At 48.9% G+C, this 12126-nt stretch overlaps 2 protein-coding genes across 3 annotated transcripts; both read right to left on the reverse strand.

The window, feature by feature from the left end:
• Nucleotides 1-777: 777 nt before the first annotated feature.
• Nucleotides 778-11867, reverse strand: LOC103256213 (metallothionein-2-like). 2 transcript variants are annotated; one of them, XM_021710459.1, is made up of 5 exons: nucleotides 11785-11867; nucleotides 11166-11231; nucleotides 10725-10838; nucleotides 8569-8574; nucleotides 778-790 (listed from the first exon to the last, which is right to left on the reverse strand). In XM_021710459.1, the coding sequence occupies exons 1-3, from the start codon at nucleotides 11810-11812 to the stop codon at nucleotides 10747-10749; spliced, it is 186 nt and encodes a 61-aa protein (XP_021566134.1). In that variant the 5' UTR covers nucleotides 11813-11867; the 3' UTR covers nucleotides 778-790; nucleotides 8569-8574; nucleotides 10725-10746. The 2 variants fall into 2 exon arrangements, with proteins under 2 accessions (XP_021566134.1, XP_008052307.1); XM_008054116.1 differs by lacking the exons at nucleotides 778-790; nucleotides 8569-8574 and having other exon boundaries at nucleotides 10603-10838.
• Nucleotides 3485-4545, reverse strand: LOC103256216 (metallothionein-I, hippocampal-like). The gene is made up of 3 exons (XM_008054118.1): nucleotides 4518-4545; nucleotides 3901-3966; nucleotides 3485-3576 (listed from the first exon to the last, which is right to left on the reverse strand). The coding sequence occupies exons 1-3, from the start codon at nucleotides 4543-4545 to the stop codon at nucleotides 3485-3487; spliced, it is 186 nt and encodes a 61-aa protein (XP_008052309.1).
• Nucleotides 11868-12126: the final 259 nt, after the last annotated feature.

A 12126-nucleotide genomic window follows, 5' to 3' on the forward strand; every position in this document is an offset into this window, starting at 1 on the left:
CTGGAGGCTGAGGCAGGAGGATCACATGAGCCCAGAAGTTGAGGTCCAGCATGGGCAATAGACTGAAGCAACGTCTGGAGCGATAATTAAAATTGAAAAGCAGGACTGATTATCACATAACATTCGGTCTGTACCAGTCCATTTTTAATCACATTTGTTCTGTTAACCTCCCAACAATCCTAGAGGGATATACTGTTAACAAACCTGTTCTACTCATGGAGAACTACAACAGAGAGTTCAAGTTCCGTGCTCCTCGTCACAGGGTTAAAAAGTTGTCACATATGTGAATCAGTCAGCTTGTCAAGGGAAAGAGCATCCATGATAAAGTATTCTTGGGATCCAAGTATGTCTTCAACAATTCCCTATTGCTAGACATCTTTTAAACAGCTGGAAACCAGCTCTACCATGGCCATTGACAAAAGCAATCCATGATCGTAACATATATGCACACACATATAATTTTCTGACTACCTTCTATGGAAGGAATAAGGATGATTGTCATTTTTGATGGTGGTACAGAATTGACTTTTCATGAAAACACTTATAGGAAAATATTAATCACTTGCATGTAAAATATTGAGTAAAATAGAGTGCAGGTGGTAGCAGAAATGGCTGCTAATCCTCTGTATCTGATTGAGGCAAAGAATCTTCCTCATAGCTTCATACCTGAGTGCTGATGGCAGTTTTGTGGAAAGAGTGACTGGCTGTCTGTGGACCACAGGTCCCATGTTCTTGTAGTAGATGAGAGGACAGGACACACAGCTAAGGACAGCAGGCCTGGCTGCTCTATCTGTGTGTAAGTAAATATCCCCTATGCTTTGTAAAATGATGTTTTAAAAAAGCAATAGCTTATATCATAGGCCACTCCCCCAGAAGGAACTTTCTAAGTTCCTTCCATTTATTAACTCATTTAGTCCCATAAGCCAGTGACCATTATTATGCTCCTTATATGGTTGAGGTGACAGAGCCACAATAGGCTGTGCCATGCAGCTGAAAGTGGGATAGGTGGGATTTGCACCCATGCATGCTGACTGCAGCATCATGTTCTCACGCACGACCCTGTGCTCCCAAGTCATGTGGAACATGAGGACACTGAAAATCTGGCACGGAGGCAGCAGTGGGAAGAGCACTGAGTTGGCAGTCAGACCCCTTTGCATGTAGCTCAGTGACCTTTCTGCTTGTCAGTTGCCATCTCTCAAGCCAAGAGGGGGGTCCACATTATAGGACCTTTGTATCTTTGAAGTGAAATAGCAGGGTTTAGCATCTAGGGATGTAATGATCAGCCAGCTGTGGCTAGGACGACAGACTAGACAGTATAGGTGCATTTATCTCTTTACTACTGTGTTGTGTGACATTGGGCAGGTTGTTTAACTGCTCTGGAAGACAACAAGGCACTTTAGCTATGCATACATGATATCCCAGTCATGAGGCATGTGGCTGTCATCCATGAGACTGTGTGTCGATCAAATGAGAAAGGTTTCCACATGTGTTTCAATGCAGGGCAGTGTGTCACTGAAGAGGGATTTCTACAAGAGGACATCCACACTTCTCCTGGCACTGGACCAGCCTGACAGCAATCTCATTCCCAGCATCCAGTTCAGAGCAAACCTATGAGCCTTTCTCCAGGCACTAGTTGAGACTTACAATGATTCTCTCTCTAAGAAGTTCATATAGCTGGGCATGGTGGCTCATGCCTGTAATCCCAGCACCTTTGGGTGCCAAAGTGATGGGATTCTTTAAGCTCAGGATTTAAAGAATATAGCCTGGGCAACATATTGAGACTTCATCTGTACTACTACTACTAAAACAAAATGAACTGGGCTTGATGGTATGCACTTATAGTGCTAACTACTTGAGAGGCTGAGAAGGGAGGATTGCTTGAGCCTAGGAGATCGAAGCTACAGTGATCCATGATTGTGCCACGGCAACAGAGTAGGAACCCCACTCAAAAAAATAAAATAGCAGAAAGAAAGAAAGTTTAAATAGACAGAGTCATCATGATGTTGTTTGTTTATTTAGACCTAGCCAGGAGACAGGTCATGGTCTAATTTAATCCATACATAGACATGTAGTGTTCTTTGTACAAATGAGGAAATGGAGACCCAGGAAGCTGAGCAACTTGACTGGGTCACACAGCATGGAAGTGGGAAATGGGCACTGGACAAGGACTGCCCAACCCCAGAACACATCCACCTGGCACAGGCAGCCTTCTTAAGTCTCCTCCTCACAGGGAAGCAGTGGGGAGACATGGATCTGACTTCTAGGCCACAGGGCTCATCTTATTCTTTGAAATATCAAATAAGGTTCCTCAACAAATAGCTAGCAGGACTAACGTGGCATTAATGAGACACCCAGGGCCTTATTCCTTCCTAATAAAGCAGCCCCACAACCACCAAACAGCATAAACCGCTGCCACCCCTGTAGGGCAGACTTGAAGAATTTCACCTGGAACCCATGACCACATGCAATCAACTTGCTGGAAAAACGCTGGGTGATTCCCTTCAAATCCAAATGCCTTGCTGCTTGAAAGTAGTCACGGGCTGAAATTTGAGAAAGAAAAAATTCAGCTGACCTTGGGAGAAACTTCCAAATGCTCAGAGTCAAGGCAGAACAGGGAGCTCTCAGGGGTCAGCGAGTGGCCATCAGTGGCACTGGTCAGGCCAAGACTGATTAATGGCTCCATGTGGGTATGTGCTGGCCTGTGCTGCTTGAGGTGCCTGGGTCCGGTCTGCTGTTTCAGGTCTGCCATGCACATCATCGATGAACAGATGTGCAGAATTTGTAACCTTTCATTTACTTGAAATATCTTCATATGTTTATGGAACTTTTTCCAGTTGAAGCTAAAAATAGGCTTTGTAATTAGAGTTTGATTTCATGATCCCCATAATTAATACTTTATTAACCAAAGTTTAGATCTGCAACAAATAAGAAATAAAAGCTGTCCCTTCATGTGGAGTTTAAGAAGCCCCGTGGACAATTGAGGCAACTGAGGAGGAGACTTCCACCTCCTAAAATTGCTTTGAAGCCTAAAATTCCATGAGGAACTGAGGTTGTGCAGAGAATCAGACAACAACAGTGAGGGATGAAGAAGTTTCCATGCCGCCATTGATGTGACAATGTGGCCGTCCTGTGTATCTCCCTCTTCCCTCAAATGATTTATCACAGCAATGCCAGTGTAACACCAAAGGGAACTCAGGGAGGCACTCTGGCTTGGCTGAGGGCACTCAGGTTGTCAGGGGCTCACATTCCATCGAGAGCCTGGGACTCTTACACCAAGTTCAATCCCTACCACTGCCTTAATGGGTCCCAAATCCCATATTTCCAAAGCACAAAGGAAATCAGGGTCAGAAGAAAATCAACAATTTTTATTATCATTCACATATTTTATAGAAAATAAAGGTAGGAAAAGGGTCAGTTTTGCATTTAAAAAATCCAGGTTTATACACGTTGCTCCATCTCCACCTGGGATCAGGATCTTCTGACATCAGGTGCAGCAGCTGCACTTGTCCGCTACTTCTTTGCAGATACAGCCCTGAGCACACTTGGCACAGCCCACGGGGCAGCAGGAGCAGCAGTCTGGGAAGAAAGGGGAGAGCAGGTGGTCAGAGCAGATGTGAACAGGCGCCTCTCTGCCTGGCAGAGGACTGGCACAAGCCCTGGACTGAACTGAGTTCAGAAGGGCATGGGTCTTATTGAGACACTTGGTGGAACTTTTGGGGGTTGTATCCCAACAGCAAGAGGCTACCCAGTCACAGCTGAGCTCAGGGCAGAAAGTCAGGAGAAGGAATGGTGTGGCCAACAGGGACAAAGGAAGGCCTTTCCCAGAAGCACAGACTCAGAACCAGCTCTTGATCTCTCCCAACCGTAGGCCTGGTGTTCCCAGGGAAAGGTCCCACTCACTCTTCTTGTAGGACAGGCATTTGCATTCTTTGCACTTGCAGGAGTCAGCACAGGCACATGCGTCACCTGCAAGGAAGAGGAGGCCAGAAGTGAGCGCAAAGGGATTGCAGACAGGGCAGCAGTTGGTCAGTGCATCTCCAGTGTCCCCTCCTCTGTGAGGGCCAGCCCCAGAATTCCTGACCCCCTCAGGGTAGAGGAAGGCCAATGCCCTCACCTCTTGTGCTGGGAAGGGCAAGTGCTCTCCTGCTTTACACTGTGTCTAGGGTTCCAGGCTCTAGACACAGCACAGGAGGACAGGGCCTGGTGGTAAGATCTCCTGTCCTGAACCAAAAGAGGCAATGTCCCCAGCCTCCCAGGCATACTGGCTGCTTAGAGGCTGCCTGGAAAGGGAAATGGGACCAGACAGAAGCTCCCAGAAAAGTAAGTGACATTAAGCAGGACAGCCTTGAGCCTCAAACCCTCAACCCTGTCACACAGTGCTCCCAGGGCTTGGCCAGAAATCCAGCTCTGGACGAATTAAAGGAGCCTTGAACTCAAAATGAGTCTCCTGAAACCCAGGGACACTCTTCTGTGTCGGAAAATGGTCATCCCAAGACGCAGAGCCGGGATTCCCTTACCTGTGGCGCAGGAGCAGTTGGGGTCCATGTCGATCCTAGGCTAGGCTGAAGTTCCAAGCGAAAAGGGAGAGGTAGAAGGCTGGTGGGAAACTGGTGGAGCCCCGGAGGTGGCTGCTACCTTTATAGTCTGTGGAGGGGGCGGGCCCAGAGGCCCCGCACAGGCCTTTGCACCCGGGCGCCATCCACAGTCCCTGGCGGGATGTGCGCAGTGAGCTGACTGGGTGCAGCATCTCTGAGGGCCTCCTGGAGGAGCCGCGGGGGGAGCCCTTTGGGCTGCCTTGGCGAGTGCTGAACTGTGGGCCAGACAATTTCCTGCTTCCTCGCGGGCACCCCCACACTCGGGGTTCTGGGAACCCACTCCTCGGTGCTCATGGTAGCCAACCCTTTCCCCACTCACTGTCCTTGGCTTTTTCCGGGTCCGTGTGCAACCCTGGCCTAGTACTCATGTCCCTGGATTGACCTGAGCAGGGAGGGCAGGAGGGAGTCGTGTGCAAAGGACAGACTTGGGTTGTGGCCTTGGCCTTCCACTCCTCCCAGCTCAGCACTGGGGTCCTCACCCCCACCATCATCCTCCCTCTGGTTCCTAGAGTTCATTGCATCGCAGTGAACTACGTTGCCTCTCTTCCGTGCATCCTCCTGTCTGAGGGGATGTGTGAGCGCATTTGTCTGGCTCCTACTTTGCATATTCCCCACAGCATGAGGAGATCTGCAGTAGTAGACATATATACATCATGCACGTTTACACATACACACATGCATAATTTTCTGACTATCTTCTTTATATGGAACAAGACTGGTTTTCGTTTGCAGTGGTGGTCAAGAGGTTGCCTCCCTCCCTCTCCAGCCCTGCCCCCACCCTTTCTTCCCCCCATCTTTCTTTCTTTCTCTCTCTCTCTCTCTTTCTCTTTCTTTCTTTCTTTCCTTCTTTTCTGATGTCTTGCTCTGACAGGCTAGACTGAGGTGGGCATGATCATAGCTCAATAGACCTTTGAATTCCTGGACTCTTCTACATAAACCTCTCCAGCAGTTGGGAATACAATTCCTGACCACCATGCCCAGCTAATGAAAAAAAATTTTTTTTTTTTGGTAAAGGCAGTGTTACTCTTGGGCTCAATCAATCCTTCTGCCTCGGCCTCCCAAAGGGCAAAAGTCTCCTTTCAATAGAAATATAGTTGAGAATATATTAACCATTTTAATGTAAAATGTTAAGTAAAACATACAGGTGGTAGCAGAAACAGCAGTCATTCTGTATCTGACGTGAGGCACAAAATCTTGCTCATCGCTTTATTACCCGAGAGTTGACAGCAATTTTGTGGGAAGAGTAAATATTCTCTTTGACCGCAGATCCACATGTTCACTTGGAGCCTGGAGACACAGCTAAGCACACCAGGCTTGGCTGCTTGGTCTGTAAGTAAATATCCCCTATGCTGTGTAAAATGACTGAAAGGCAATAGCCAATATGTAAACTACTTACCACTTCCCAGGCATCTTCTAAGTTGTTAACATGATGAAATCATAAGATCCTATAAGCCAGAAGCTGTTATTATGCCACTGAGCCACAGAGAGACTGTGACGTGCAGCTAAAAGTGACAGAGGTAGGATGTGAATTCATGTTTGCTGACTGCATCACTATGTTCTCACTTATCACCCTGTGCCAACAAGTCATGTGGGAGATGAGGGCACTGAAAGTTGCTCCACTGGGAGGAGCACCGAGTTGGCAGTCAGATTCCTGTGCATGGCTGTGACCACTCTAGGTCCCAGGTCCTTTTTATCAAGCCAAGAGCAAAACTGATCCATCAACAAAGGCCCTGACAGCTTTGACCTGACATAGGCAGGGTTTAACCTCCAGTGACACCATGAGCTGCCAGCTGAGGCCAAGGTGACAGGGCAGGTATATCACAGGTTCATTCATCCATTTACTTTGGAGCTGTGTGACCTTGGGCAAGTTGCTTAACTACTGTGGCAGACAACACAAGCACTCCAGCCTCTACATATTTGCTGTCCTAGTTTGAGCCCTGTGGCTGGAATTCATGAGATCTGCTGACAGAATGGTGGGAAAGACTTATGTCTCTTCTAGTGCTGGGCAGCGTCTCATGGAAGAGGACATTGTGCACCCTCCACACTCCTCCTGGCACCGAGTCAGCCAGGCTACAATCCCATTTCCAGCACACACTGCCGAGCAATGCTTCCAGACCTCGATGTCTTTCTTTCAGGGAGTTCGCTGGGAAGTTACTGGACTCATTCTCCAAGCAAGCCAATGTAGCGAGAATGATCATGATTATCACAGCATGAGGAGATCTGACACCCCCCACACTGGAGGTTCTGGAAACCCATTCCCTGGTGCTCATAGCAGCCAAACCTGTCCCCACTCGCTGTCCTTGGCTTTTTCCGGGTCAGTGTGCAACGTCTGCCTAGCGCTCATGTCCCTGGATTGACCTTAGCAGGGAGGGCAGGAGGGAGTCGTGTGCAAAGGACAGACCTGGGTTATGACCTTGGTCTTCCCCCCCTCCCAGCTCAATACTGGGGTCCACACCCCTACCATCATCCTCCCTCTGGTTTCCCCTGTTCACAGCATCACAGTGAACTTGGTCGCCTCTCTTTCTTGAATCCTCCTGTCTGAGGGAATGTGTGAGCGCATTTGTCTGGATCCTACTTTGCATATTCCCCACAGCATGAGGAGACCTGAAGTAGTAGACATATATACATCAGGTACATTTACACATACACACATTCATAATTTTCTGACTATCTTCTTTATATGAAACAAGACTGATTCAGTGGTAGTCAAGAGTTTGCTTCACTCCCTCCCTCCCTCCACCTCCCTGTCTTCCTTCCTTCCTTCCTTGATTCCTTCCTTCCTTCCTTCTTTATTTCTTTTCAGATGTCTTGCTCTCTGACAGGCTAGACTGCAGTGGCATGATCATAGCTCAATGGACCTTTAAACTCCTGACCTCAAGTGAGCCTCCTACATAGGGCTCCTGAGTCGTTGGGAGTAAAATTGCTCACCACCATGCCTGGATAATGACAAAAAAAATTTTTTTTTTTTTGTAAAGGGAGTGTCACCTTTTGCAGTCCAGGTTGGTCTTGAACTCTTGGCCTCAATCAATTCTCCTGCCTTGACCTCCCAAAGAGTATAAGTTTCCATTCAATAAAAATATATTTGAGAATATATTAATCATTTTAGTGTAGAATGTTAAAAATATAGTGCAGTTGGTAGCAGAAATAGCAGTCATTCTGCATCTGAATGAGGCACAAAAACTTGCTCATAACTTTATTACTTGAGTGTTGACAGCAATTTAGTGGGAAGAGTGAATATTCTCTTTGGCCACAGGACTACATGTTCACCTGACAGATAAAAATGAAAGGAGATACAGCTAAACACATCAGGCTTGCCTGCAAGTAAATATCTCCTATGCTGTGTAAATTGACTGAAAGGCAATAGCTAATATGTAAACTATTCACCACTTCCCAGGCATCTTCTAAGTTACTAAAATGATCAAATCATTAGATCATACAAGCCAGAAGCTGTTATTATGCCGCTGAGCCACAGAGAGACTGTGACATGCAGCTAAAAGTGACAGAGGTAGGATGTGAATTCATGTTTGCTGACTGCATCACTATGTTCTCACCCACCACCCTGTGCCAACAAGTGATGTGGGAGATGAGGGCACTGAAAGTTGCTCCACTGGGAGGAGCACCGAGTTGGCAGTCAGATTCCTGTGCATGGCTGTGACCACTCTAGGCCCCAGGTCCTTCTTCTCAAACCAAGAGCAAAATTGATCCATCAGCAAAGGCCCTGACAGCTTTGACCTGACATAGGCAGGGTTTAGCCTCCAGTGACACCATAAGCTGCCAACTGGGGCCAAGGTGACAGGGTAGGTATATCACAGGTTCATTCATCCATTTACTTTGGAGCTGTGTGACCTTGGGCAAGTTGTTTAACTACTGTGGCAGACAACACAAGCACTCCAGCCTCTGCATATTTGCTGTCCTAGTTTGAGCCCTGTGGCTGGAATTCATGAGATCTGCTGACATGAATGGTGGGAAAGACTTATGTCTTTTCTAGTGCTGGGCAGCATCTCATGGAAGAGGACATTGTGCACCCTCCACACTCCTCCTGGCACCGAGTCAGCCAGGCTGCAATCCCATTTCCAGCACACACTGCCGAGCAATGTTTCCAGACTTTGATTACTTCCTTTCTCCAGGAGCTCACTGGGCTGTCACTGGACTCATTCTCCAAGCAAGCCAGTGTAGCGAGAATGAGCATGATTACTACAGTTTATTAAATCCGAGCAATAAGCCAGGTCATTCTCTCTTCTAACCCCCACACTGAGATATAATCTTCTTTCTGTAAATGAGGAAATGGAAGCTCAGTGAAGTTGAGTTATGAGTGCAAGTTACATAGCCAGTAAGAGCTGAAGTTGGCTGTGGAAAACGGCTTCCTGTCACCAAAGACCATGTGCTTGGCACAGGATGCCTTCTGAACTCTCCCCTTTACAAGGAAGCAGTGGAAGTGTGGTCCTGACTTCTAGGCTATCAGACTCATCTTTCTCTTTGATTGAACATTAAGTAACACTTCCTCAACAAATAGCCAGGGGAACATTTGGCATTCATGGGTCATCCAAGGCATCGCTCCTTCCAACTGAACTCCAACCAACACTCCGCCATGAGACCCGCTTGAGCAGACAGGAAATACTTCACTGGAACCCATGGTCATGTGCATTTTATCTGGAAGGCAATTTCCCTCAAATTCTTAGTCACTTTGGTAGTTTGAAGTAGGCAAGAGCTGGAAATGGGCAGAAGAGAAAATTCAGTCTGACCTTGGGAAGATTACCCAAGATTTACAGCCAAGTCACAACAGGAAGCTCTCAGGGTCAGTGAGTATCCTGTCAGTGGCACCGGGCAGGCCAATCCTGTGGGTTTCTTATAGGGATACCCTGGCCTGTGCGACTGAAGACATGTGTCGTCCATACACTGGGGGGGTGTCTGTTATTTCCCATGTGCAGTGCACATCATTGATGAGCATTTGTGCAGGGGTGGTAATGCTTTAATTTTTCTGTGATTTCTTCATATAATTATGTAAGTTTTTTTCTGCTGAATCTAAAAGTGGATTTTGTATTTTGTGCTTCATTTTGTGATCTCCATAATTAATATCATTTCCTTTACCAAGGTTTAGATCTGCAGTAGATAGAAAATAGTGGTCTCAGTTTAAGAAGCCCAGTGTAGGATTTAGGAAGCTGAGGAGTGGACTCCACCCCCTGTAGTCATTTTTTTTGGTGATAGTCTCTCTGTTGCTCAGGCAGGAATGCAGTGGCATGCTCACATCCACCACAGCCTTGACATCCTCAGCTAAGGCGATACTTCCACCTCAGCCGTCCAAGTAGCTGGAAACACAGATGCACGCCACCACACCTGGCTAAATTTTAAAAAAATTATTGTAGATACGAGATTTTGCCAAGGTGCCCAGGCTGGTCTTGAACCCCTCAGCTCAGGCAATTCTCTTGCCTGGGCCTCCCAAAGTGCTGGAATTACAGGTGTGATTCACTGCGTCAGGGTGTGTAGTCCTGTTTAGGCCTACAATACAGTGAGGAAGTAAAGTTGGACCAGAAAATCAGAAAATGAAAATGAGAGATGGAGCTGCTTTTCTCCCATATCTGACATGAGTGGGTGGTGATCTTGTATGTCCCGCCTCTCCCAAGTCATCTGAACTTATAGAAGATGATGCTCAGAGAGATAACCTGGCTTGCATGAAGACACTCATGTTGTTCTGATCTGGAGTCCTAGTCCCCAGTGGTCACAATATCCAGTCCCTCAGCCAAGCTCCATGGATCCTCACCTTTCCCAGAGGAAGCCTGTGTGCAAACCCAGCCTAGTGCTCACATCCCTAGATGGAGTGCAGACCAGGAGCGCAGGAGGGAGTTGTGTGCAGAGGACAGTAAGGCTCACATGTGACCCTTACTCTCTGGCCCTCTTGCCTCACACTTCTTGTCCTTGTCTCCACTGCACCGAGGACCCAGGTCTCAGCAATCCCAGATCAATCCTCCAACCCAGTCCCTTATTTCCAAGGCACACAAAGGAAATCAGATTTAGAATCAAGGCAGAAAAGCTTTTATTATAATTCACATATTTTATAGAAAAATAAATGTAACAAAGGTGTCAGGATTGTACTAAAAAAACACACATTTATACACGTTGCTCCACCTGCACCTGGGATCAGGGTCCCCCGACATCAGGCGCAGCAGCTGCACTTGTCCGAGGCCTCTTTGCAGACACAGCCCTGGGCACACTTGGCACAGCCCACGGGGCAGCAGGAACAGCAGCCTGGGAAGAAAGGGGAGAGCGGGAGGTCAGAGCAGACTGTACCTGGTGCCTCCCTGCTCAATAAAGGCCTGGCACAGGTCCTGGAGGACCCTCAATTCAGGAGGACTAGGCTCTGTTCTGAGATAATATCTGGTAACTTTGGGGCTTCTGTCCCAATAGCAAGAGGCTGCCCTTCCCCAGCTGAGCTCAGGGCAGAAGGTCTGCAGAGGGAATGGTGGGGTCAACAGGCACGAAGGAAAGCCAGTTTGCAGAAACAGACTCAGAAGCAGCTCAAGGTCCCACCCAACCTCAGCCCAGTCCCAGGTTCCCAGGGATGGCCCCACTCACTCTTCTTGCAGGATGGGCATTTGCACTCTTTGCACTTGCAGGAGCCAGCACAGGCACAGGAGTCACCTGCAAGGAAGAGGCCAGAGGTGAGCACTCAGGGAGATGCCGACTGGGCAGCAGTCAGTGAGCCTCCAGTGCTCCCTCCTCTGTGAGGGCCAGCCCCCGAGCTCCTGTCGCCCTCCGGGCTGAGGAAGCCCCATGATTTTGTGCTGGGAAGGGAAAAACGCCCTCCGGCTTTACACCATCAGGAGGGCTCCAGGCTCCAGATACAGCACAGGAAGAGGGGCCCGCGGAGCAGGACCTCCTGTCCTGAACCAGAAGAGGATATGTCCCCAGCTTCCCAGGCGTCCTGGAAGCTGAGATTCTGGGAAGGGTACTGGGGCCAGACAGGAGCTCCCCGAAAAAGTGGGTGCCGTTAAGCAGGAGAGCCTTGAGCCTCAGAACCCTCAACCCTGTCACAGAGGCCGAGGGAGAAGGGAAGTGCTCGCAAGGCTTGGCCAGAAATCCAGCCCTGGACGAAACAAGGGAGCCCCGAACTCAAAACGCGTCTCCCGAAACCCAGGGACACGCCTGTGTCAGGGAAACGGGCATCCCAAGGCGCAGAGCCGGGCTTTCTTACCAGCGGCGCAGGAGCAGTTGGGGTCCATGTCGAGCCCAGGCGAGGCGGCTGTTACAGGAGAGAGGGAAGAAGCAGGTAGGAAGCTGGTGGAGTCCCGGAGGCGGCGGCTCCTTTTAAGGGCAGGGGAGGGAGCCGGGCGCAGAGGCTCCGCCCAGGCCTTTGCACCCTCCGCTCCAAGTCCCGTGACGGGCTGTGTGCAGCGGGCGCAGCGGGTACAGGATCTCTGAACCCACTTTGTGCACCGCGCGGGACGCCCCTTTGGCTGCGCTGGGGAGGGCGGGGCTTGCTCCCGACGGCTCCCAGTTTCCACGCCTGCCTCTCCAGGAATCGGGGTTCCTGGAA

Source organism: Carlito syrichta, unplaced genomic scaffold (genome assembly GCF_000164805.1).
Source record: "Carlito syrichta isolate Samal-C Ts95f unplaced genomic scaffold, Tarsius_syrichta-2.0.1 Scaffold289075, whole genome shotgun sequence".
Taxonomy (NCBI): domain Eukaryota; kingdom Metazoa; phylum Chordata; class Mammalia; order Primates; family Tarsiidae; genus Carlito; species Carlito syrichta.

What these genes read in the sequence shown, in the direction of transcription:
- LOC103256216 (XM_008054118.1), bottom strand. Translation starts at nt 4,545, where the DNA reads ATGGACCCCAACTGCTCCTGCGCCACAG. An exon ending in CAACTGCTCCTGCGCCACAG is followed by an intron (nt 3,967 to 4,517) that starts GTAAGGGAATCC and finishes TCTTCCTTGCAG; the next exon opens with GTGACGCATGTGCCTGTGCT. An exon ending in ATGCCTGTCCTACAAGAAGA is followed by an intron (nt 3,577 to 3,900) that starts GTGAGTGGGACC and finishes CTTTCTTCCCAG; the next exon opens with ACTGCTGCTCCTGCTGCCCC.
- LOC103256213 (XM_021710459.1), bottom strand. Translation starts at nt 11,812, where the DNA reads ATGGACCCCAACTGCTCCTGCGCCGCTG. An exon ending in CAACTGCTCCTGCGCCGCTG is followed by an intron (nt 11,232 to 11,784) that starts GTAAGAAAGCCC and finishes TCTTCCTTGCAG; the next exon opens with GTGACTCCTGTGCCTGTGCT. An exon ending in ATGCCCATCCTGCAAGAAGA is followed by an intron (nt 10,839 to 11,165) that starts GTGAGTGGGGCC and finishes CTTTCTTCCCAG; the next exon opens with GCTGCTGTTCCTGCTGCCCC.